Here is a 26,363-nt window from a genome sequence, read left to right on the forward strand (position 1 = left end):
AAGGTCAGGCAGTCAGTATTATTTTTTGCAGCAGCCGTTCAGGCCGAGAAGAACAAAGCAACACACAGGAACAAAAGCAGAGGGTGTCTGGGGGAGAGCACAGCTCTTGCCCAGAGAGGAACCAAGAACAGGTTTTCCCAAACACCGCTGCCCTTCAAAGGACCGAGCAAATGACTTCCAGAAGCGTCCCTGGTAACTACACTGTCCAGCTCACAGACGCGTCTGGGGATTGTAAATTCCCAGCACTATGCAGGACCTGACACTAGGCAATCTGTCTCCATGGCAATCTCACAGCATTAATGGAGAATATTCCCTGCAATGCAGTGGATAGGGTCTCCGGAGAAGCCCCCGTGAGGTGATTATGGAATAACTGATTGTAACACAGAAGATAGCTGCAAACAAACCCTGGAGAAATAATGCCCTAAAATCTGGAGGTAGGAGAACAAGAAAAGGATCACAAATGAAGATTAGCATCTATTTTTATTCTCCTTTACATGAAAAGCAAATTTCTCTTAGTTTATCCCTTGAGGATTTATAAGGAAAGAGCTTATAATATTGTAAAGCATCTGCTATTTTAGAATGAAAACTCCGCCTCCCACCCCCCCCAAGAAACATTTCCCTTTTTTACATAAGCATTCTGGCATTTCCTAATTTCCTATTGTCAGATGTAATTACCTTTAAGGACTAAAACCATTTGTGTGTACACAGGAGCATTCAGTTGGAGCATACCTATAAGGTTGCAGAGCACTTTAATTATAAAATGAAAACCCCCCAGAGGGCATAAATAACATTTCCACAAGAAGTAGAAATCCATCAATTGCAATAAACAAGAATGACAGACTAATCAAAAATTCTTGTTAGTGCTATTAGTTAAAAAATGCTAAAACAGGCTTTTGGGGGTTTTGTTTTTTTCAAAAAAAAAAAAAAGAAAGAAAGAAAACCATTAGGCTGCCAGTAATTCATTAAAATTTCACACATGAAGTAGCAACAAGCTAGTTATCCTTTTCATAAGTTGAGTCCCTACAGCCTCTGGAGAACATAGTAAGGTAATTGGCTTCTCTCTGCAGCTCCAGGGCAAAGATTGGCTGGTCACTCACAGCTTCCGCCAGAAACCAGATCAGATCTGGCAAAGGAGGCACTCTCTTTTAATACCAATTAAACAGGCCCAGTGGCAGACCTAATGGCAGGTAATTTCTATATCAAAGAAACGAAAAGGAAACCTTTAAGTTGCCAGATGGGCAGCTGGATACAAGATGTCATTATATAAATGGGAGGTTTAAAAAAAATCATTCCTTTATGGGATTATTTTGCACTCAAAGAGCAGCTTTTACCCTATTTCCTCAAGATATTGTAAGAAGTTTAAGACATTCTCTAATCCTTTCTACAGTAATTTTCTAATAAACTGGTCACCCAGGACTCAGCATCCTCTTTACATTCTTCTTAAACAGGCCACACGATTCTCCTAGCGATCAGTATTCCTATTAGTGTTTCGTTGTGCTCTCAAAAGAAGGAAGAGGGCCTAACAAATTAGACCTCTCAAATGAAATGCTAACTTCTGGAGTTCTACAATAATCATGAGTCTGAGAGGGGGGCCAGCATCTTCTACATATTTAATGCCAAAAAAAGCAAATTGGGTCCAAACTACGGAGGCTGCACAGTTCCACAGAGCCCCCATCAGCCTCGAGGTTACAGATTTAGCTACTTGGAGAAACAAGCCTGCTGGCCTGGCAGGTTTTAAGTCTGGAGAACAAATCTGCTCTAGAGATTACTGATTTTTCCACACCTTCTCAGATTGTGATGAAATAATTTCTTTGCAGGACTTCAGCAGATGGGGTAAATCTACATCCACTCTGTTAGAAAATATTATATTATGCAAGAGATGCTGCAGATATGCAGTTTCATCAGGTCATTTCCCTGCACTTCTGACACCTGGATATTCAGGGCCTCTTTTTCTGACTGAAGCCCTTGTAAAAAGTTATCATTTTTTTTAAGAACAAAATTCAAAGAAGTACCAGAGAAGAGGGCATGTGTAATGACTGACCTGGCAGAGACTGGCAACTATGGACTCAACCCCTCTCTAAGCATCATGCCCCTGGGCCTTCAGCCCTCCTTCCCCATCCTCTTGTCTAGAGTCTTTTTGATGGATTGAGGAGGAGGGGGCAGCGGTGAACTGGAAGCTGAACTACCTAAATCTATCCCCACTTACAGGATGGTTCAAATCCTTTCTGTACATCCGATCAACAAGCAACAGAGCTGGAAAAAAAGAAAGATCCTATTTCTGACAGCTGCCCACTCCCTCTATCTGTCCTTAAGCAAGTAGGCTGAACAAATTTTCATGAGGCTAAAGTTGCCAGCAGAGCCTCCAGATTTGCAGAAAGACTGCCCGTCGATTTTAGCCCACAAGATGTCACTAGGAGATTGTGGTGGGCATGTGTTGTTTTTCAGACACTCAACAGCCACTCTCACAACAGCACCTTGACTGCCTTGTGAGGAATTACCCTCTCCAGTGCATGTAGTTTTGGTCAGACAACACATCAGGGTGTCCTGTCGTTCCCCAGACAAAGCACACCACCCAGCGCAGTATCCTCTAACTCTCCAGGGCCTCTGGGTCTCCAACGCACGAGACGAGGATGGAAACACATTTAGAGGGGATCCACTCCAGGTGTGGCCCCTTATAAGCCCAGTTCCTCAGCTGTTCTTTCGGTTCTGTGAGTCACTCATAGCCTTCTTTTTTTTTTTAACTGAAGAAGAGCTGATTTACAAAGTTGTGTTAGTTTCAGGCATACACCAAAGTGATTCAGTTATACATACACGTCTATTCTTTCTCAGATTCTTATCCGTTATAGGTTATTACAAGATACTGAATGTAGTTCCCTGCTTTCTCTTTTTGTTTAAGCTGGCAGGACCTTCACTGGCCCAGTGGGGAATGGAGCCAGGAGAGTGGAGGGTTCTCCCCACTCCTGCTTTGTAAAAACAAGGTGTGAGGGCTTCCCTGGTGGCGCAGTGGTTGAGAGTCCGCCTGCCAATGCAGGGGACACGGGTTTGTGCCCCAGTCCGGGAAGATCCCACATGCCGCGGAGCGGCTGGGCCCGTGAACCATGGCCCCCGAGCCTGTGCGTCCGGAGCCTGTGCTCCGCAACGGGAGAGGCCACAACAGTGAGACGCCCACGTACCGCAAAACAAACCAAAATAAAAAAAACAAGGTATGACTCCCCCCACCCCCTTAAGCTCCCACGCACATGCCCTGGGCCACGCTGCCTGAACGGCAGTGGCAGAAATGAATTAAGGCTTGGTGTGGTATGCGCATTACTACGAGTCCCAGGCCATGTTCTGAGAATCAATGTTCTACTACACCCAGTGGAGAAAACCGCCAGCCTTGCATCGGAAGTAGCCCATTACGCTATAAGAATATAGGTGGGGATGGGGCGAGGACCAGCCTACAGGCACGTAATAGGATAGTATTTCATGGCTTTTGAATGACTTTGGGCAGGGAATGCTCTCTCCTGTGGCCAACTGTATCAGACGTACTGCTCTTCACTTATTTACAGTATCTGCCTGGGCCCAACTGGCCGCTGAGACATCATATTATTTTGCCTCTCCTACTCCTTTGTATTCCTACCTCATTCTGTGTAACAACAAACAGGCAAAAGCACAGGCATGCACACATATGCATGCTTTTCCTTGCTACACTCCTCCTCTCCTGCTCTCCTACCGCTGGAGTGGGGCAGCCAAATTTTTAAATGATAAACACTGTGCGGAAAGGAACCTTTTTCCCTAGGGAGGGTGCACACAGCTGAACAACGCTCCTTTATCACATTCTGACTGCAACCCGGGAATATCCATGTGTAGCCGTCACTGCAGTGAACTCAGCGGCTGCCCTCCCACACGTTTAGAACCAAGGTGCGTACCAGATTTCAGAAGCAAGTTGGAAATATCCTGCCGCTTGGGTTGTAGTGGAGGGCACTGCCTCTTCTCTCCACTCCACCTTTCAAAATCCCTGCTCTCTAGTTGACACATCCCAGCCGTGCCCTCGTGACCATGAGGAATCAGGGTGCACGGGACACCACGGAAGGAATTCCAGTCCCTTTTTTTCACACTCACCTCCGTGGCCTAAACACAAACCAGCAGGGCGGCACGCAGGCTGCACCCACAAGGGAAAGAGAATGAATTCAGGAGTCAAGCGCCCCGTGGAGTCACCTTGGGCGAGTCTCCTATCCTGCCTCAAGGGCTGCCGGAGGATTAAACACCTAGTCTCTCAGAACAGGACAGAAAGCCTCCGGGTTTTGTTGGATGTGCAGTTAATCCTTAAAATAGTTCTTCATTCATACCTGGTAAAAGGACCACTCCACCATGCGTCCACCTGTCTCCTTTCCTGCCTGACATTTTTATACCACTACAGTAGGTTCTCTACATTTGAAAACTTTTGCTTCCAGAAAAAAAAAGTGTTAGCTTGCCGGACAGGAGAGCTGCATCGATCTCCCTACTCTTAATCACTCAGTGATTACATGGTAATGGTGGGGGTGAGTGGAGGGGTCTCTCAAGACCCTTCCTCTTCTCTTCCCTCTCCTCTCTTCGGGAGTCTATACAGGACCTCACCCCTACCTATGCCTTCAATTACCTCCAGAAGATCCATGGCAGATCCCCTGAGCTCCAGACCTAACTTCTTATTTGGCATTTTCACCTGGATGTTACATGGGCACTTCAAACTCCCTTCTCACCTCCCTCGCCTCCCTTCTGGTTCTCCCCCTGTGTTTCTTGTCTCAGGGAGCACTTCTGCCCTCCATCCGACTCAGCAAGCTAGAAAACTTGACACTCTCTCTCCCTACGGCTTACTCCTCACCAAGCATTGCTGATTTCACCTCCTAAATACGTCTCCGGTCCGTCCATCTCTCTCCCTTTCCACTGCCCTGTCTCTCAATTCAACGACTATAATGTCATCTCTGGAAGACCACCCCAGGTCCTAGCCCTCCTCCCACACCCTCCAGTCCATCCTCCAACACAACCAATGGATCTTCAAAAATGTAAATCTCATCATACCATCTGCAGCTGAATAACCTTGAATGGCTTCTCACTGCTCCCAAGATAATGACCACAATCCTGAACAAGGACTACATAGCCCTGTACGGGCCTGCCTGTCCCTCTCTCACCCATCTCAGTCCGTCTCGCCCAGCCCCAGATCTCCACACTGGCCTTCGCTCCCGTCCCATCAGGGTCATCGTAAACCTGGCTCCTCCCACCCTATCCGCACTTCCACCCTCACCTATTTTGCTCAGCTAACTGCTCTGTTTCTCTCAGATCTTATTCCCTAGGTCGCTTATTGGGGAAATCTTTGCTGACTTGAGTCAAGCTCAGGGCCCTCTGCTGTAATAACTCTTAGCACCTTATACTTTCCCTTCTTGATGAACAGCACAGACTAGCATCACACGGTTATTCGTCGCGGTTGGAGACTATCTCCCCCACCAGCCTGTAAGTTCCGTGAGGGCAGAGACCATGCCTGACTGCTCACCCTTTAACCTCCGGCACTGCATTAAACACATGCTTACTTAACAGACATTTATGAAAGTCTATCACGTGTCAGAAACCATACATTAGTTCTCCTGAATTATGTAAGTTAAGGGCTTAGGTAGGATCTCACCCTATAGGGCATGGAAAACAGTAAATTTCTGAGTGGATCTGCGGGGTGGGACAAAGAATTAAAATGATGTCAAGTGAGCAATCCAAGAGCAGGAGACAGCACCCAAAAGAGATGCAAGGCATGAGCGTGGGTTAGGCAAACAGGGCAGTGGGCAGACCCCAGAGGACAGCTGACTAAGGGATGGAGAACTGGAGGGTTGGAGCTTGGCAAAGGACAGGAAAGAAAAGAAAAACACAAGGTTAGTTGCCTACAGCACAGTGTTTCTAAGGCCAGTTCCCCCTCCCCTTGTCGGTTCCAGTTGCCCAGCAGAGAAGTGACCCAAGAGAATCCCAGAAATAGAACAAAATTTCATACAGCCACTCCCTGCCTTGCCAAGCACTCCTCCCTACTCTCCTACTCCTGCCAAATTGCAAGGAATCATCCACCAGCTGCAGGTGCTGAATTATTCAGTAATTCCAGCAGCCTTCAAAACACTTATGCAGCTAGAAAATCTCCCCAAAAGAAAAGAATTGTGTTATTTAGGCTACTAGGTCATTTCTTGAACCTCTCTTGAATCCTGGTCGCCCACGTAATTGTTTTTTCAATTGAACAGCAGCTCATGGACACCCCACCCTTCCTAGCAAAAACAGTGGCAAACATATAATCACAAGACGATGTGCTGCTAACTCCGCAGTTATAAGCAGGCAGGTTACCTGCCAAACCTGCACAGCCATCCCTAGGCTCCTGCACTTACCCAAGACTGAGATCTGATGCAGCACCTGAAATAAGTACCAAACGTGGCAGCAGAGAATCTGAAGGACAACCTCCAACTCTCCACTATTCCCCTACACACGCACCATGCTGCCTTGTTTCAGTGAAAAAAAAAGGGGGGGGGGGACTGCTACCTTCTAACCTCCGTCACCAAGCGAAAACCATTAAAATAATCTGTCTGAGCCTGGATCTGGAAACCCTTCTTCAGCACCTCTCCCACAACCCACCCACCACTGCATGTCAGCCCTCTGAGCTGTTTTCTTTGAGCAGAACAAACCAAAGAGAATGTTTCAGGGAAAAAGAAAAATGAGTCACGAAACAAGCCTTTAAGCCTCCATTTTAGGACAGAGTTTCTTCAGGAATCCCCTATTTCTGGCTCTGAAGAAGCAGAGCATGACGATGAATTGGGCAAATAAAAATGCAAATATTTGCTAGTGGTGACTTTTAACCCCAAATCGATTACAAGACTCACATAGGAGAGAATGATATTTTTCATTTAATCAAAAGCAATCAGAGCCCCCAAAGTCCTGGGCACTGCCCTCTAAACCTCAAATATGGCTACCAGGGAGTGAATTACAGTGACAGACAGAGGCGCATCTCATTGCAAAAAGATTAAGGGAACCTTGTAAACAAACAGTCACTTGCCCACACTAAGCATGTATGTCAGGCGCTTCCCTGGTGGTGCAGTGGTTAAGAATCCGCCTGCCAATGCACGGGACACGGGTTCGAGCCCTGGTCCGGGAAGATCCCACATGCCGCGGAGCAACTAAGCCCACGTGCCACGACTACTGAGCCTGCGCTCTAGAGCCCGCGAGCCACAACTACTGAAGCCTGCACACCTAGAGCCTGTGCTCTGCAACAAGAGAAGCCACCACAATGAGCAGCCCACGCTCCACAACAAAGAGTAGACCCCGCTCACCGCAACTAGAGAAAGCCCACGCACAGCAACAAAGACCCAACGCAGCCCAAAAATAAATTTTAAAAAATTTAAAAACCCTTCCCCCAAAAGACATCGGGGAGTTTGGGTCAAAAAAAAAAAGAATATACATCAGCCAAGTGATGGGGTGGGGCGGGAGTGACTGACTGCTAGGGAATAAGACAATATCTGCTTGTTCACATGGGCGGTTGCAAGGCAGGACCAAGCTCCACCGTCATCCACTCTTTCCCAAGTGCCCCAGGATGCCAACAGCTGTAGGGGGAAAAAGAGCACACGCTCATGCCTCATTCCTCCTTACCATTTCTCCACCTGTTTAGCTCCATCTCCAGATGCTGGAGAACATTCTTCAAAGTCTTGTTTTTCTCTTTCTCTTTTTCATATTTCTTCTTCCATTCTTCCGCTGTCAGCTCCAGGTTCACAGAGACTGTATTCTTGATGGTCTTAGCCCTGGGGTGAAAAACATAAGGGAAAAATTCTGAGCATAGCTACTAGCATTTGCTAAATCATGAATATAATTAAGCCTCAAATTCCTTTCACGCCAGAAGATTGGGACTTGGGGAGCACGAGGGACCCTGGAACTTTTACCTATCACCCTCCTAGCTGTATTAATGGCACCATTATTCCTAAGGCTCTAAACTCACCTTTCCGTTTTTATTTCTCGTTTACTTCCTGCCCGTCTCTAGATCCAATGGGATTTTCTTTCCTTTTTTTTAATGAATTTATTTATTTATTTATGGTTACGTTGGGTCTTTGTTGCTGCGCATGGGCTTTCTCTACTTGCGGCACCCGGGCTTTCTCTAGTTGCGGCGAGCGGGGGCTACTCTTTGTTACGGTGCACGGGCTTCTCATTGCGGTGGTTTCTCTTGTTGTGGAGCACGGGCTCTAGGTGCACGGGCTTCAGTAGTTGTGGTGCACGGGCTTAGCTGCTCTGCGGCATGTGGGATCTTCCGGGACCAGGGCTCGAACCCGTGTCCCCTGCACTGGCAGGTGGATTCTTAACCACTGCGCCACCAGGGAAGCCCCAGGATTTTCATTCGAATTATCTCTTGGGGTCTTTCTCTATTCCCTCTGCCACCACCTTGGTCTATGTTCTCAGTAACAACTTACGGTTATAGCGTTTTTCAAACATTCAGCATCCTCCTTTAAGCATCTTACATACCACTACCAGATTCATCTGCCCAAGTAGAGCTTTCTTTCAATTCAGTTAACTATGAAACACTGGGGATATACCAAGACAAACGAGACAAGGTCTCTGGCCTTGGAGCTTACAGTTTCTCATACCAATAAATACACAGACAAATCAGCTGTTTCTCTTACCCACATTTGGTACCTAGAATCATCCCTGATGTGTTTAACACATGCCAACACATGACACCCGAGACAGGTGGGTCACTTTATGAACTCAGCCTGGCCAGGTGAGACCGTGGCTCCCTGCCGGGCACATCCTTCCCCACCACCCAGGCAACTGTCACCAAGTACGAGTGGAGGGCCCACTTTTCTCAAGAAAAGTCAGAAATTAAGATTTTTATTTGTATCTCCCAGCTTAAGACAATTCTTCAGAATGATGTGTGGGACAAACAAACATGTCTAATGGACACCATTTTGCTACTTGGGGTATAAGAGATGGAGTGGCCTCCTAGGATGGATGGCCTGGGATGGAGTGTGATGCCACAGTGGATTTTTGGACAGTATCTCAAGGGAGCAAGAAGTGAGAGTTAAGTCACTGGGGGCTCCAGCCAGTAATGAAAACCAAATACATGATTCACTGACTTATGCACAGAAATGAACACATAAGCAGATCTGTCCAATTAAAAAGTAAATTGATGGAGGGAGATGCAAGAAGGAAGAGGTATGGGGACATATGTATAACTGATTCACTTTGTTATAAAGCAGAAACTAACACACCATTGTAAGGTAATTATACTCCAATAAAGATGTTTAAAAAGAAAAAAGTAGGGCTTCCCTGGTGGCCCAGTGGTTGAGAGTCTGTCTGCCGATGCAGGGGACACGGGTTTGTGCCCTGGTCCGGGAAGATCCCACATGCCGCGGAACGGCTGGGCCCGTGAGCCATGGCCGCTGAGCCTGCGCGTCCGGAGCCTGTGCTCCGCAACGGGAGAGGCCACAACAGTGAGAGGCCCGCGTACCACAAAAAAAAAAAAAAAAAAGTAAATTGACGATGGCAGAATTCCACTTATTGCATACTTCTGAAGAAGTACAAACTTCATTTAAAAATATGTGATATCCTGTTTTATTTGCTATTGACTTTTTCATTTTAAACTCCCACCAGTTCTTGTCCTGTCACATTTGCTGGCACTATCTGATGTGTGATTCGGGTTAATTGCTGTTGTCATGAAATGACATTTTGGACATGATTTCTATTTCAGTGAAAGAAATTCAGCAGTCCTCACCAGTGCTGCAGACGTCATTCCAAAAATTAATTCCTAAAGCAGACAACTAAATCACCCAACTGTCAAAAGAGGAGTTAAATGATTTCAATGTAATCATTTCAGTGTAATTCTCCCTCCCTCACTGTAGCTTAAGGTTGCTGTCCCCAGAAGTGCTTCAACTCTAATTTTTCAAATAACAGCAATCTTATTGCTACTTTAAAGTCTATGCAGATTTGACACTTTCACCTCACCTTCTAACATCCTCAGGCAGTGTCGTGGGTGTTTCTCAGATATAAGCACAAACACTGCAGCATCCATTACCAACTTAGGTTAGTAAGAAAGTGAACAATAACCTATGGCTGAAATGCTTGTGGACATTTAAGGGTATACTTTGAGGATACTAATCTTTTTTTTTTTTTTAACATTTCTTCCTTCCTTCCTTCCTTCCTTCCTCCCTCCCTCCCTCCCTTCCTTCATTTCTGCGTTGGGTCTTTGTTGCTGCACACGGGCTTTCTCTAGTTGTGGCGAGCAGGGGCTGCTCTTTGTTGTGGTGTGCAGGCTTCTCACTGTGGTGGCTTCTCTTGTTGTGGAGCATGGGCTCCAGGTGTGTGGGCTTCAGCAGTTGTGGCACACAGGCTCAGCAGTTGTGGCTTGCGGGATCTAGAGCACAGGCTCAGTAGTTGTGGCGCATGGGCTTAGTTGCTCTGCGGCATGTGGGATCTTCCCAGATCAGGGCTCGAACCCGTGTCCCCTGCATTAGCAGGCTGATTCTTTTTCTTGTTTGTTTTTTGTTTTGTTTTGTTTTTGCGGTACGCGGGCCTCTCACTGTTGTGGCCTCTCCCGTCGTGGAGCACAGGCTCCGGACGCGCAGGCTCAGCGGCCATGGCTCACGGGCCCAGCCGCTCCGTGGCATGTGGGATCTTCCTGGACCGGGGCACGAACCCGTGTCCCCTGCATTTGCAGGCGGACTCTCAACCACTGCGCCACCAGGGAAGCCCGGCAGGCAGATTCTCAACCACTGCACCACCAGGGAAGTCCAAGGCTACTAATCTTACTTTTTACATCATAAAGAGTCTCTTGATTTCCAGTGATACTAGAAAGAGAAGAGTAGAGCCTTTATGCTATACTCAGGCAGGTTTAGCCAGAAGTCCAATTTTGTGAGCGGACCCAACGAGGTTATCCCTTGTATAGCTGAACCTCATTCTCAAAGTTCTTTTAAGTTGTTGAGAAAATTCTTTTTCTCCCACTTCTGTAGTAATTTGAGTCCTGGCAAGAGACAGTCTACTCAAATTGGGAAGAGCTTAACAAAGGTATGGGAAGGGTGATGGGAAATAACAAGGGATAATGGGTACCCCACATTAGTGATGGAGGTGCCGTTACCACCCTTAGGCTAAAGGGGTCCCAGAGGGAGGGAGCTATAAGAAGAAGGCTGTCCATACTCACAGATACAGAGAACGAACTAGTGGTTACCAGTGGGGAGAGGGAAGTGGGGAGGGGCAAGATAGGGGTAGGGGATTAAGAGGTACAAACCACAATGCATAAAATAAATATGCTACAAGGATATATTGTATAGCACAGGGAATATAGCCCATATTTTATAATAACTATAAATGGAGTATAACCTTTAAAAATTGTGAATCACTGTTTTGTACACCTGTAATTATATAATATTGTACATCAACTGTACTTCAATTTTTAAAAAAGAGAACAAATTAAAAAAATTTTTTAACCCTTAAAAAAAAAGAAGAAGGCTTCCCAGTAGAAGCTGTAACAGCCTTTGGTCTAAGAACACAGCCAACTCAAAGTGACCCTTCAGGGAAGGAGTCAAGAAATTAATACCCTGACCTCACTCCTCTCCTTATGACTGCCTGCCCATGTTCCTTCCCCATTGGTGGAAACTAACTAGAAGCCAGAGGCAAGGGAGCCCATTGTAGCTGTCCAGACTGGTCACTGTCCCAGGGCACAGAGCAGAGCAGAGATGGTACAGAAACAATCCAGAGGAGCAGATGGAAGATACACAACCCAACTCCCATTTGGAACTGAGAACAATGGTGGGAAACCATGTCTCCTGCTGCTGTCCTAGACAGACTCCATTCAGTCCCAAATGAGGCAAAAACATCATGCCTCTCCATCCACTAAAGGTAGAACATGAAGAAATCAGCTAACACTGATTGGGAGAGAGATTAATTATCCCAGAAGTGTTCTACAGATTTAAAAGAATCTGAAATAAAATCTCAGGAGTTTTGCATGTGTCTGTAGAAATTGACAACCTAATTCTAAGATTTATAATAAAAATAAAGAGGGCCAAGAATAGCAAAGACAGTTTTGAAGGACAAAGCTAGAGGATGGAATATCAACATATTATAAAGCCACAGTAATTGAAACTGATTAAATAGTCCAGAAACTTTAGAATAGAAACAGAATAGATTATCCAGAAACAGACACTCAGCTATGTAGCCATTTGATTTACAACAAAGGTGCGTATACAGCACAGACGGAAGGGATGGTCCTTTCAGTACACAGTGCTGGGGCAGGGGTGGAGGTGACGATCTTTATCAACTCCCCCAATAACATATAAAAAATTCTATTACAGATGAATCATATGCATAAACATGAAAGGTAAAACAATAAAGCTGCTAGAAGAAAACAGGAGAGTATCTTTAAGACCTTGGGGTAGGCAAAGATTAATTTCTTAAATAGAATAGAAAAAAAGATAAATTTGACTTCATAAAAATTTAAAACCCTCTCTTCATTAAAAGTCACCATTAAAAGAATTAAAACATACGCTGCAAAGTGAGAGAAGATATAAACAATCCATATATCTGCCAAAGGACTTATCCAGAATAATCCCTATAAATCAATCAGAAAAAAAGCAGACAACTGGTGAAAACACTGGGCAAAGATCTGAATAGGAACTTCACAAAAGAAGTGCCAATAAATACCACCCACAAAGGGTGCCGAACAACATTAGCCTTCAGGGAAATGCAAAATAAAATGACAGTAAGATACTTTTACACACCCAATAGGATGGTTAAAAAATTTTAAACTGATAATACCAAGTGTTGATGAGGATGTGCAGTGACTATAATACTCAATTGCTACTAGAGGGAGTATAAGCTATTCCAATCATTTTAGAAAACTCTTTGGTACTATCTATTAAAACTAAATATCTTATATCCTGTGAGCTAGCAATTCCACTCATAGGTATATAACAGACAGAAATGAGGACATATGTTCACCTAAAGACATGACAACGAATGTCATAGCAACTTCATTTATAATAGCCACAAGCTGAAAACAATACAAATAACCATCAACAGTAGCATGGATACATACATACCATATTCATAACAAAATATTATATAACTCTGAAAACTAAACTACTCCTACACCTAACAATGTAGTGTACTTCAAAGATACAATGTTGCATAAAAGAAGCCAGATACAAAATAATACTGCATGTTTTTATTTGTATCAAGTTCAAAGACAGCAAACAGTAATCTAAGTTGACAGAAGTCAGAATGCCACTTACCCTTGAGAGTTGGGTACTGACTGGGAGGGTTCAAAGAGAGGCTTCTAAGATGCCAGGTGGTGGTTACATGTGAATATACATGTATATTTAAATTTTTACTGAGTTGCATACTTAAATATATTTTACTATATGTATGCTATATTCAACAAAAATGAGTTAAGAAAAATAAACTGATGTGGAAAGAAATCAAGTCAGATACAAATATTTCTAAATTGTGGAAGAAACAAGAGTTACTAAGAGAGATACTGAACTTCTGTGCCTGGATTTATTTCTTTTTAATAGAACAAATATTCTCCTATCTAGGAGGTTGAAACCAACCTTGCAAAATGAAATAAAGAGTGTCTTGGTCCCTTGCTCTCACAAGAGACCTAGAATAAAAGGATGATGAACATCTATAATCTCTTGTTGCTTCTTACCATGAACTTTAGGAAAATCTACAGAGTAAAAGGGCCTAATGATTAGGTTCTATCTAATTTTGCCGCCAGTGTGGATTAGCTAGTGGTCTGATGAGTTTTGTTTTGTTTTGTTTTGTTTTTGCCTTGTTCACCGTAGAGCATGTCCAAGTGTCTTCCGGCTCTCATACTCATTGCTCTTTTATTTTGGTATTTTCCACATACGTGCTAGCTGTCAATCACACTAAGCAGTGTTACATCTGGACCCTCTGTTCAAACACAGTGAATAAACATGGATCCTGGGCACTCAGGACACAGTGCCAGGACCCATGAGCATTTCCTGCTCAGCCTGGTTTGCAAAAGGATTTCAGGTAGCTAACAAGGAAACATAAAATTGATGGGATAGCAGAAATTAAGAAATGCTCTTAAGGCAGCTTTTATCATTTTTTCTAGCTGAAGCTATATAGCAATAGCAATACCACCCAGCCCTATAGTTTTGAGACATCACCTCCTTGATACGGGAAAAAAACCCCAATAATCCATGGGAGCCTTACCATAGCCATGAACTGACTACTCATTCATCACCTTTATGGGTCAATCTCACTCTGCTAACATATGATTAATCCAGTGTGACCTCATCACTCACAAGGGAGCACAAAGTATCTTGGGTCTTCACTTTCAGAGATCCTCAGTTTGGTTTTTCAACCAGATCCCCTAAGCTGTATACAGAAATAAACGCCTGTTCCACAAGCTATGACCACAGCAGACACTGAGCAAAATCCTAACCAAAGGCTAGTTAGGGGAAGAACCTTAATTGATATTAGGTTTACAGCTTAATAGCAAGACATACTTGGCAGGAATGAGTCAAATCTTAAAGGTACAATGATCAGGGTTTCTGTTTTGCAGTTTTTCTTTGTTTCAGCTTTCTTTAGAGAGATAAGCACCACTTAAATAATATGATCTAGGCCTGCACCAGATATAATATCTCTTCTCCCCATAGGGAGGGAACAAGGATACGCAGTTTTTAAAAGATCTCAAAGCTAATGAATGTTAACCAATTTTGGAGAAGGCAGACCAAGCATAGCAGACAGAGAGCAGAGGCCACAGTACATACGCCACCTAGATCTCCGTACAAACACAGTTACGTCAGAAAAGGATACACTGACATATTCCACTGAAGGATGGAAAGAGGAAGACTCTACCCCTCTGTCCTCGCATCTCTATGTCCTGATAAATCCCATCCCCACCTACTTCCTGAATAATTGCCTATATTTGTACTTTCTGGCCAAGATCAGTTCTAAATGATATAGAAACTACATACTGTTGGAGTTTCTTCAAATTACCTTGGCCTCCCCTGGAACAGCCAGGAAGATGTTTGTTCTTGGTACTTCCTATCTCTTGTTTTCAGCATTTTCTTATCCTCTCCAGGATAGTAGTGGCATTTGAACAAGGAGCTCTAGACAAACCCACACCTTCAATGCATAGAATAAATCTGTAATGTATGATTCCACATGGCGAATGGTGTGCATGAGAGAGAGATAAAGAGACTGAGATCTCTTGTGGGGTGGAAGAGGGTAGCCCAGCATCCCTCTCTATCAGTCAGGGTTCTCCAGAGAAACAGAACCAAAAGGAGGGAGGGATGGAGGGAGGGAGGGAGGGAGGGAGGGATGAAGGAAGGAAGGAAATCTATCTATCTATCTATCTATCTATTGAAATTGTCTCACTGGAAACTCAGGCAGAAATCGATGCTACAGTCTTGAGGCAGTTTCTTCTCCAGAAAACCTCAGTTTTTGCTCTTAATGTCTTCATCTGATTGGATGAGCCTCACCCCTATTATGGAGGATAATGTGCTTTACTTAAAGTCAACTAATGGTAGATGGTATCCACAAAAAAATTTCAGACCTAGGTTAGTGTTTGATTAAATAATTGGCTACTACATCCTAGTCAAGTTAACACATAAAACCATCACACCTTCTAATCTGCTCTGGGTCCTCGTTCCCATATAAAACACCTAACCTTCTTCTGGACACATGACTGCCGCAAAGCACCTTTCCATTTCCCGGTAAGGCCATTTCCCTGCCCATGAGTCAGGGATGTAGGGAAGGAGAAATTAAAAGCTTTAAATTTTGTCTTTTGAAAAATTTTAATCTCCGGAGAGACATTAAGAAATGACCAGCTTGGATAAAGATTTGGCATCTGGTTAAACTAACTGTCATCCACAGCGTTTCCTCCTCCAAGAGCAAAAATTAACCCTATTGGTGTTTGGCAACAGGCCCTCCAACAGGGGGTGATTTGATTCTTTCTCCATCCTATGTCAAACCTGCAGCCAAGCATCTCCCTTGGCCAAAGTGCTTGCTCTAGTCCCGCAGGGAACTTGTTCTTATGCTCTGGGGACATGCATTTTGCACACACACCACCCAGGCTCTGCCTAATCCAGCTGCCATTAAACCGAGCATGAAATGGCACAATTTTTTTTTCAAAAAGTGCATATCGGAAAAAGAGAAAAGAATATTACTTTTCCTAAACTATCCATTCTCCTTTCACATTTAACATATAAATAAAGCCTTTGAATTATTCATGCTGGATCAATCAAACTCTTGGTGTCAACAATGTGCTGATTCAGGCTTTTTCTAAACTGACTGGTCTGCCCCCTGGGGACCCACCTTTCCCTAATTACCATCACAAATCAAGGTACATTAAATAGGCTTCCATGATTGGGTGATCTGATAATTGTGAACTGAGTGATTTTCATACTTCTAAAACTTAAAAATAACCTTTTTGAATAGTACTATAAAAGTACTTTGGGGACTTCCCTGGTGGTGCAGTGGTTAAGAATCCGCCTGCCAATGCAGGGGATACAGGTTCAAGCCCTGATCCGGGAAGATCCCACGTGCCGTGGAGCAACTAATCCTGTGCCCCACGACTACTGAGCCTGTGCTCTAGAGCCTGTGAGCCACAACTACTGAGCCCGTGTGCCACAACTACTGAAGCCCACGTGCCTAGAGCCCGTGCTCCGCAACAAGAGACACCACTACAATGAGAAGCCCGCACACCACAACTAGAGGAAGCCTGAGTGCAGCGATGAAGACCCAATGCAGCAATTAAATAAATAAATTTATTAAGATAAAAAAAAAAAGAATGCATTACCTTTCCTCCAAAGGTTTCAGTATGCCTGACAGCACTTCACTACTGAGCCTGCGCATCTGGAGCCTGTGCTCCGCAACAAGAGAGGCCGCAACAGTGAGAGGCCCACGCACCGCAAGGAAGAGTGGACCCCACTTGCCGCAACTAGAGAAAGCCCTCGCACAGAAACGAAGACCCAACACAAATAAAAATAAATAAATAAATTTATTTAAAAAACAAACAAAAAAAGTACGTCGGAAGACTAATTAAAGACTAAGAAATGAAACTCTGGGAGCCAGATGAAAAAGAAAAATTGGTGAAAGGGCTCTAATTTGAGTCCCCATCCCTTAAAGCAGGAAGTGTTCCGCTTCCTAACAGAGGACGGCTTTTTGACTCTGCTGCCCTCAGGCATCTGTATACTCTGTCATGTTTCTACTGTATCAAAGGACCTACTACTGTTTCATTCAGAACATCAATACAGTATAGCCTAGCAACAAACATGGCCTTTCTTCGTGTCCTTGAAAGAACCACGTGGCAAGAACTAGGGAACTTCATGCTGCCCTTAGGTTTGGCCACCCCTGCAACAAGAATATCATGAACACTCGTTACACTGAATTTGGGAGATGCCCAGCAGTCTTTTCTGAGTTCATAGTGCTTAATCTCATTAGCTATCAGATACATGTCTAATCTGATGTTCAGACTCATGTCTGCGTGTAATTGGGTTCAATGTGTGTAGTTAACAATAAAGCGGGTACTGGTCCCACAGAGAAGTTAGATGTCTTTGAAGAATCCATTAACTAACACGAAGATGGAGGAAAGGGAACAAAATTTCACACATTTCTAATTAAGGGCAGGAAAACAAACCAGATCGAAACCCAACCAAATTTCTGGACCTAATGGTGTCATAGTTCAGCAACCGCTCTAATGTTCTAGGGATTCCTACATAATAAGCATTAGGTTCATCTGTCTATTCATTTTGATAACATTTGTCTGCTGACCAACTACGGTGTCCTAGTTGTCCTAGGTGCCTGTTGGGACAACTGAGGCTGGTAATAAACTAGTCCCTGTCTTCATGGAGCCTAGTATCCAGATGACTCTGACTAAAGATTATAGACCAACCTATTTCATTTGAAAATATAATTGACATACTATTTATTTCCTGGAATCCTAAATTATCAGCAGGATTTCTGTTTTTCTTTAACATGCATCCTAAGGGCCTTTTTATTTTTATATTTTTTAACATCTTTATTGGAGCATAATTGCTTTACAATGACTCTTTTTTCTTAGATTCCATATATCTATATATAGATTCCATAAATACGGTATTTATTTTTCTCTTTCTGACTTACTTCAGTCTGTATGACAGTCTCTAGGTCCATCCACCTCACTACAAATAACTCAGTTTAGTTTCTTTTATTGTATATATGTGCCACATCTTTTTTCTTTCTTTTTTTTTTTTGTTGCGGTACGCAGGCCTCTCACTGCTGTGGCCTCTTCCGTTGCGGAGCACAGGCTCCGAACGTGCAGGCTCAGCGGCCATGGCTCACGGACCTAGCCACCCCACAGCATGTGGGGTCTTCCCGAACCGGGGCACGAACCCGTGTCCCCTGCATCTGCAGGCAGACTCTCAACCACTGCGCCACTACGGAAGCCCTGTGCCACATCTTTTTGATCCATTCATCTGTCAATGGACGCTTAGGTTGCTTCCATGTCCTGGCTATTGTAAATAGAGCTGCAGTGAACATTGTAGTACGTGACTCTTTTCGAATTATGGTTTTCTCAGGGTATATGCCCAGTAGTGGGATTGCTGGGTTGTATGGTAGTTCTATTTTTAGTTTTTTAAGGAATCTGTTCTCCATAATGGCTGTATCAGTTTACATTACCACCAACAGTGCAAAAGGGTTCCCTTTCTCCACACCCTCTCTAGCATTTATTGCTTATAGATTATTTGATGATGGCCATTCTGACTGGTGTGAGGTGATACCTCATTGTAGTTTTGATTTGCATTTCTCTAATGATTAGTGATGTTGAGCATCCTTTCACGTGTTTGTTGGCCATCTGTGTATCTTCTTTGGAGAAATGTCTATTTAAGTCTTCTTCAGCAGGATTTCTTTAATCATTCACTCCAGAAATTTAATTCTACTCCTACTTCATTCAGTCCTGATCCTTATATTACACCCATATCCTTGTACATTATGTCATGTTCAGTCCAGTCCCATACATGACCATGACTTTCCCAAGCCTGTTGAAAGATGGAGGAAAGGGGGGACTTGCAATCACTGGACACCTTATTCTGTGCCAGCCCTTGTGCTACGTAAAAACTGAAGCAACTCATTTAATCCTCCCAATAATTATCAGAAGTAGGTGTTATTATATTTCTTCATATAGGCAAGGAGATTCAGGCTCCAAGAGAAGGAAATGAGAGAAAAAAATGGGTGAGAAGCAGAGCTTAGCTTCAAAGCTGGAGTAACTGACCCCAGAGGGCTGTGCTCATCAAGGTCCCTGATCAAGCAGCCCACATGGAAGAGGCTGTGGGTCAAATGATATAGTCTCGGTCCTATAACATCCTGCACATTTAGATATTTACTGGCTGTGTGGTCTCAGGGGCAGGACCTAATGGCTTGGAGCCAAAGCCTCAATTTCATCCTCTGCACAAAGGGGAGAGATGCCTACCTGATAGAATTTCTATGAGGATTTTGACATGCCTGGCACACACCAGTTCCTTTAAAAAACTGCTAGTGGGCTTCCCTGGTGGCGCAGTGGTTGAGGGTCCGCCTGCCGATGCAGGGGACACGGGTTCGTGTCCCGGTCCGGGAAGATCCCACATGCCGCGGAGCGGCTGGGCCCGTGAGCCATGGCCGCTGAGCCTGCGCGTCCGGAGCCTGTGCTCCGCAACGGGAGAGCCCACAACAGTGAGAGGCCCGCGTACCGCAAAAACAAAAAACGAACAAAAAAAGAAACCAGGAGAGATGGGGCAGGCAGGATGATCCCCACACTACTCTATGTTTCCCATAAACAGATACAGGTTTATAGGTATTCTGTGACTCTTAAGAAAAAGTAGGTGTTATCCTACTGCAATCCATTGACCTAAGCATTGTACTAATCAAGGAAGTGATCTGAGAGGAAGTAAAGGACCCAAATCCAATTTAAAAGATATACTAGTTCTACAACCATTCAGTGTAATTATTATTTATTTAGACATCCCACAGGTGCCATGACTGGGTAATTCTATGTTCTGTTGAGGGTTCAGGAAATGACTGGGGTTTAATGCAGTTTAAACAAGCCGTAACAATCTCCCATTCAGAAAGCCGACCACCATCTGGCCTTTCGCTAGGCATCTTAAACGATTTCTCAGGCATAACCACACAACACACTCCCAGGAGGAAGGCAGAGGGAGTGCTCCGTGCATAAGGCAGCTGGAGCCCGCAGAGAACTGGTAACTTGTCTAAAGATCACACAGTTGTTTGAAGGGAATGACAGCAGTAGAATCCACAACTCCCAACCTCAGGTTCAGGCTCAGCCCATTGAGCATGGAAGATGCTCAGATGGCCCCAAGCCACAGCACCCCAGCACTCTGGGAACTAGCACCTGAGGCAGCCATGCAGGGAGGATGGGGCTCAACACCTGGAACTGACAGACCATGACTGAAGATCAAGAAAGGAAGGAATGAACTAATCCATACCCATGAATGTTGTTGTAGGATTACTTTTTTTTTTTTTTTTTTGCGGTATGCGGGCCTCTCACTGTCGTGGCCTCTCCCGTTGCAGAGCACAGGCTCTGGACGCGCAGGCTCAGTGGCCATGGCTCACGGGCCCAGCCGCTCCGCGGCATGTGGGATCTTCCTGGACCGGGGCACGAACCCGTGTCCCCTGCAACGGCAGGCGGACTCTCAACCACTGTGCCACAGGGAAGCCCTGTTGTAGGATTACTGACTGCCCTTGCTGGCTACCTCGTAAAATTCTCAGACATCTAGGAAATCTCCTTCGGACATTTCTGAAGGTGAGAAGAGGGTGGCCACCCTGCCCTTTCCTCAGCATACATGCTGCATCTCCTACCCCCAGGGTAAGTATCAGTATTTCTTCTCCCCACCCTTTTATATTTATGCAACTACTCTACAATCACCTAAGTTTCAGTTATTCTATCAAGCAAATTTGCAATGGATCCCAAATACTGAAGTCCTTACTGGTAGTAGTGGAACCGCTAATCATACTACCAGGACTGGCAGTTACCAGTCGAGTTATATACACTTGAAATCCTGTGAACCTGAGAGACTTAACTGCGTGACGAACAAAAGTAACACTCCACGGAATAACCAACAATCACATCTATAATAAGCTTGAGTTGTCTTTTTTTCAGCATCATACCTTTGAGAGGCATATTCCTACCCATTATTTTAAAACATAATTGTTCCTTTGGCCTCAGTAAATGATGTCTCAAGTTTACAGGTCACCTGCTAGATGCAATTTACTAACAGGCTGCTTGCTTCCCCACTCTGTTCCCTCTCTGACCCTAGCCCCTCGCCACTCACTCCCAACACCTAAGACCCAGCTCAGAGCATAGGTTACAAGAGGCCATGCCCACCTTTGTCCAAACATTAGCGTTGACTTGGTCTCAGCTTCATTGAATACCGAGGGAGAACAGCAAATAACGATGGTGGTTCTACAGTTCCCGCCCAGAGAGTCCTGAAGAATCCTAGTCATCTTGCTGTCCCGGTATGGCACGTGTGTTTTCTGTTTAGGAAAAGAAAAAAGATTGGTTGTTATAGCCCATTCAAAGAGAAAATACAGAGGCAAGCAAGTTAGTGATGGGAGCTGGGCTTAGAAACATGTGAAAGAAAAACCTGTTGCCTGGTCTTTGGATCTCGCCAAAGTTTCCAATGCCCATTCCGGGACCACCCGGGTCATACGAAATTAGCATCACCATTCACACATTTTAATGGGCTAGATTTCCCAGCAAGCAGGGCGTCCACAGCCAGGATTTCCCCCTGTCCCTTTCTGAACAAAAACAAATGAATCTCTGGGGTGTGTGGCAAAGAGAGTACACGAACTCAAAAGGTGACTTCTCATAATATCATTGAATAGATGGGGACAGGATCACTTACTGTCCCTTCTGCCAAGGCAGAGATCACGTTTCCAAGAGCAGACAAAGACTTATTGATATTTTTAGCTTCGTCGAGAACAGCTCCCTCGGCACCAGTTTTGCTGACCTACCAGAGAGAAGAGAAAACAGTGAGTTGTACAGGACAGCAAAAGCACAGAGGAGAAAATTCACAGGAGGGCAAGCGGGGAGGAAGGGACTGACGTGAATCCTCCTGGAATGCAGGGGAAAATAAAGGTAAGTAAGAATCACGCTGATAAAACCTTCCCTTGTACCTGAGGCTGGGGATTTGTTCTCTCCTTGTCATTTTCCTCTCAACTAGGTTTTAGGGGGAACAGCTGAGATGCCTCAAGTGTAGAGCTGCGGATGCTTCCCAGGGGACATTTGTCCAGGGACAACAGGCTCCAAAAGTGTTGTCACTACAGAAAGGCTGGGGTCCTGCGAGACTGAACCACAGTCTACATGCCCAGGAAGCATTAAGAGAAAACACGGTCCCAGCCACAATGAATGCACTATTGGGAAAACGTAGATTACAAGCTCCAACTTCAAGCAAAGGACAAGAAGTGGTAGGGATGGTTATCTGGACTCTCTGCTCCTTCCCTACTTATTCCCATAGCAAGAAAAAAAAAGGAACAATCATCCAAAAGGAAAAATACTCGACAAAACATGTAAGGCAAGAAAATGTACGTTACATAGTGAATTTGTCTTTTTTCCTCTGCAGTTAGAGGGACCATGCACCATTCCTCCTCGGCTGTGTTATTACTGGTAATTTCCTATTTACAGCATTTGCTCTAGGTAGAAAGCAGTTCACAGATGCTAGAAAAAAGGGAACTCAACATGACTCATAGCTCTGCTGACTGGACAAACGACACGGCGGGGAGCGGCTGCACTCTGAAGAAAGAAAGAAAGCAGGGAAATTATTTTAAACTGTGCGAAGATGGATCTCAATTCTGTATAAAGGAGAAACTCCCAATGATAGAGATGAATGCATGTCCAAGGGGAGATTTTTTCCCAAAGAAAAATTCAAAGATTTCTCTGGAAATCATGTGTGGGTCCCCTGCTTACAGATGAAGAAATCACAGAGCTGCTGTGTCACAAGTATTAATAGTAATAGCCTATTCACAAGGTGTTGTTTAAGGTGCTTTCACACTTGAGCATCTTAGCTCCATGAAATATGCGAGACAAGTACAATCACCTTCCTTTCACAGACAAGAAAATTTTGAGCTCCAGGGATGTCAAATTGCCCACCCAAGGGAAGAACACCATTTAAGAAAGACAGGACTAAGACCCAGAGCTCTGTTCTACTAGATCACACTGCTACATTCATGCGGACACATCTAAAGCAAGGAAAACAGATGTTAGCACAGGAAATGACGTGCAGGACCACAACTTTAAAATGCCTCATAAATATCATAAGTAATAACCACTGACACTGTGCAGGCCTCCACTCTCAACTGCCTGCATTAAGCACTTTTCAGCTGCATTTAGGCCTTAAGTACTCATCTCTGTGCTCTAAAGGGAAAGGGGGCGAGCTTGGGAAGAGGGAAGAGGTCACTGGGAGCTTTGTCTGGACCCATACAACAGGTGCGGCAGCAAAGCAGATGCTAGTTGCTAATGGCCGGTCTAGAAGTGAGCAATGCTGCTCTCTACTCCCGTTCTGGTGGGCATCTGTTTAAAGTTACAAGCCTGGACCAGTTCGATTCTCGACTGCCAACTAGGAGGATACGTGTGATCTGCTCAAGGCTGTACAAACGCGGACAGGAGGACAATCCAAGTAGCCATTACTCACACGGACGTTAGTGGCCATAACCTGGCGTCCAGCAACTCAGCGGTGGGAGCAATAAGTGGGGATCAATGACACAGTTTGGGAGACTGACTGAGCTTCAGGGCCGGCCCTGATGGGGACAGTTAGCACAACATCAGAGATGAGGGAGGCCACATGGTACTGTGCACAGAGACTTCCTCTGTGATGTTGTCCGAGGTGGGCAGTGCCCCCAGCCGGGGTGTGGCAGCAGGAGCCTCTGGTGGTGCTATGGAAGTGAGGCTGGGAGGGCAGAGGGGAGTTTCTGGGAAGCCTATTCGGTCTGGAGTATGGCCTCAGCCAGTGCCTGGGAGAGCATGGACAGGGTACAGATGCCAAAAGAAAACCCTCACAAAATCAGAGAAGGGTCAGGGCTTGTGACTAAAACACTGGCTCCAGGCCCCGTAGACTGAAGGGAGTGAGGCTGCCCACATAGAACACGGTCAGTTCACGCCTCCTGCAGAGAGAAGCCGGGAAGGCAGGGAGAGCCCCACTTTCCAGATCTTCTATCAGCAAACAAACCTGCAGAGGCAGGCCTGCCACATTCCAGCGTCAAAGCCCCTTCCTGGCCTATTTGAATCTGTTAAAACACAGAGATCTTTCCTGTTCTCAGAAGTTCACGTCCCTCCAGCATTTGTGCCGCTGCCTTTGCCAGGCTAAGTTCACACCAACACTCGCCTCATGTCATCATCAGGGTCTATTAGGCACAAATCAGGTTGGCATTCAAAACACCTCCTGTGACATGAATAGGGGACTTCAGGACCAGAAAAGAAAGAGCAGAGAAATGAAGGTTAAATTTAATAACATCTTAGCACAACATCGGAAACTTTAAAAGCTCTTTAAAACCAGGGAATAGAAAGACATACAAATTATCCCATTGCACATTGAAGCAAATAACGGGGAAACTGTGGATAATACAAATAAAGAACCAATTACCTTTTCGCTCCCAGCCAAATCAACTAGATAAAGCTTCCCACTGAGTTTTTTTTCAGTCTCTACATTCTCTTGTTTAATATTAATCAGGAAGATACTGTGACTTCTAGAGCTGTGTTCATTCATGTCTGAAAAGGAAAACAGTTTACTGGTCTACAAAGAACATATAAATTTAGGTAGCAAGCATCTCAATAAAAAACACAACAAATCATGCCTAATAGCTCCATTTTTTGTAAGTCCACTCAATTTAAAAAATTACCTGAGACCATTTCTCCTGCAAAACAACGCTCACTCTAGAAATGAAAGATTTAAAATATTTTCACGTGGCAAAGAAATTAATCTAAAAATCGTGGTCAGTGGTTTAAGACAACAGAGTCTCGAGCTCTGCCTGAAGCCGCTATCCTCCAACACGCCAATCCAGCCTACCTCTCTCCTTGAAGAGCTCAAGTCTTCTTCCCCTGCCTCATTTTAAGTCCCTCAGCCTTTATCATTCTGACTGGTACCTGATGTATTCCATCTTCTTCATGTGTGTAAGCCTTGCCTTATCAGTGATATCATAAGCTTTCTTAAGGAAGAATTATGACTTTCTTAAGGAAGGATTAAGACATACATTTCTTCTATAACCCATGCTAGGCACATAGAAGGCCTCAAAGATGAAATAGGCTTCATTAGGACCAAGTACCAAAAATAAAAATCTTCTTGGACCCTGGTCTTTGCTCACCAGGCAGGCAGAGACCCCAGTGACTGTTTTACTCAACCCCACTAGCAATTATTTCTCAAAACTATCTAACCAGGGGCTTCCCTGGTGGCACAGTGGTTGAGAGTCCACCTGCCGATGCAGGGGACACGGGTTCGTGCCCCAGTCCGGGAAGATCCCACATGCTGCGGAGCGGCTGGGCCCGTGAGCCATGGCTGCTGAGCCTGCGCGTCCAGAGCCTGTGCTCCACCACGGGTGAGGCCACAACAGTGAGAGGCCCACGTACCGCAAAAAAAAAAAAAAAATCAGTTGCATTATATATAACAATAATGAACAATCCAAAAAGGAAATTAAGAAAACAATTCCATTTAAAATTAGAACAAAAAGAATAAGATACTTAGGAATAAACTTAACCAAGGAAGTGAGAGGCATACACTGAAAACTATAAAATGTTGCTAAAAAAAATTAAAGAATACACAAATAAATGGAAGGATAATCCTTGTTCTTGGATTAAAAGACTTACTATTATTAAGATATCCATACTACCAACAGATTCAATGCCATCTCTATCAAAATCACAATTATGTTTTTTGCAGAAACAGAAAAGTCCATCCTAAAATTCAGATGAATCTCAAGGGTCCCTGAATAGCCAAAACAATCCTTAAAAAGAGCAGAGTTGAAGGTCTCACACTTGCTGATTTCAAAACTTACTACAAAGCTATGGTAATCAAAACAGTGTGGTATTGTCATAAAGGTAGACATATAGACCAATGAAATAGACAGCCTAAAAATAAACCCTCACATAATATGGTCAAATAATTTTCAACACGAGTGTCAAGAGTGACCATTCCATGGGGAAAGGACAGTCTCTTCACCAAACTGAAAACTGGATATCCACATGCAAAAATGAAGTTGGACTCTTCCTTTAAGTCACATACAAAAGTTAACTCAAAAAGGATCAAAGACCTAAATGTAAAAACTAAAACTATAAAACCTTAGAAGAAAACATAGGGGAAAAGGTTCATGACATGAGATTTGGCAATGATTTCTTGGATATGACACCAAAAAACACAAGCAAC

The 26,363-nt window shown here is 44.4% G+C and overlaps 1 protein-coding gene across 1 annotated transcript in view; it reads right to left on the reverse strand.

Annotated features, from left to right (window-relative positions):
• KIF5C (kinesin family member 5C) overlaps nt 1-26,363 on the reverse strand; it is a 160,279-nt gene that overhangs the window by 55,385 nt on the left and 78,531 nt on the right. The window contains exons 8-11 of the mRNA XM_024756264.1: nt 24,591-24,715; nt 21,858-21,962; nt 21,338-21,486; nt 7,621-7,769 (exon numbers count right to left, since the gene is read on the reverse strand). Coding sequence (XP_024612032.1) covers nt 7,621-7,769; nt 21,338-21,486; nt 21,858-21,962; nt 24,591-24,715 — 528 coding nt within the window. The remainder of the gene's footprint in view (nt 1-7,620; nt 7,770-21,337; nt 21,487-21,857; nt 21,963-24,590; nt 24,716-26,363) is intronic.

The sequence above is a fragment of the Neophocaena asiaeorientalis genome, unplaced genomic scaffold (genome assembly GCF_003031525.2).
Source record: "Neophocaena asiaeorientalis asiaeorientalis breed wild unplaced genomic scaffold, Neophocaena_asiaeorientalis_V1.1 scaffold447, whole genome shotgun sequence".
Taxonomy (NCBI): Eukaryota; Metazoa; Chordata; class Mammalia; order Artiodactyla; family Phocoenidae; genus Neophocaena; species Neophocaena asiaeorientalis.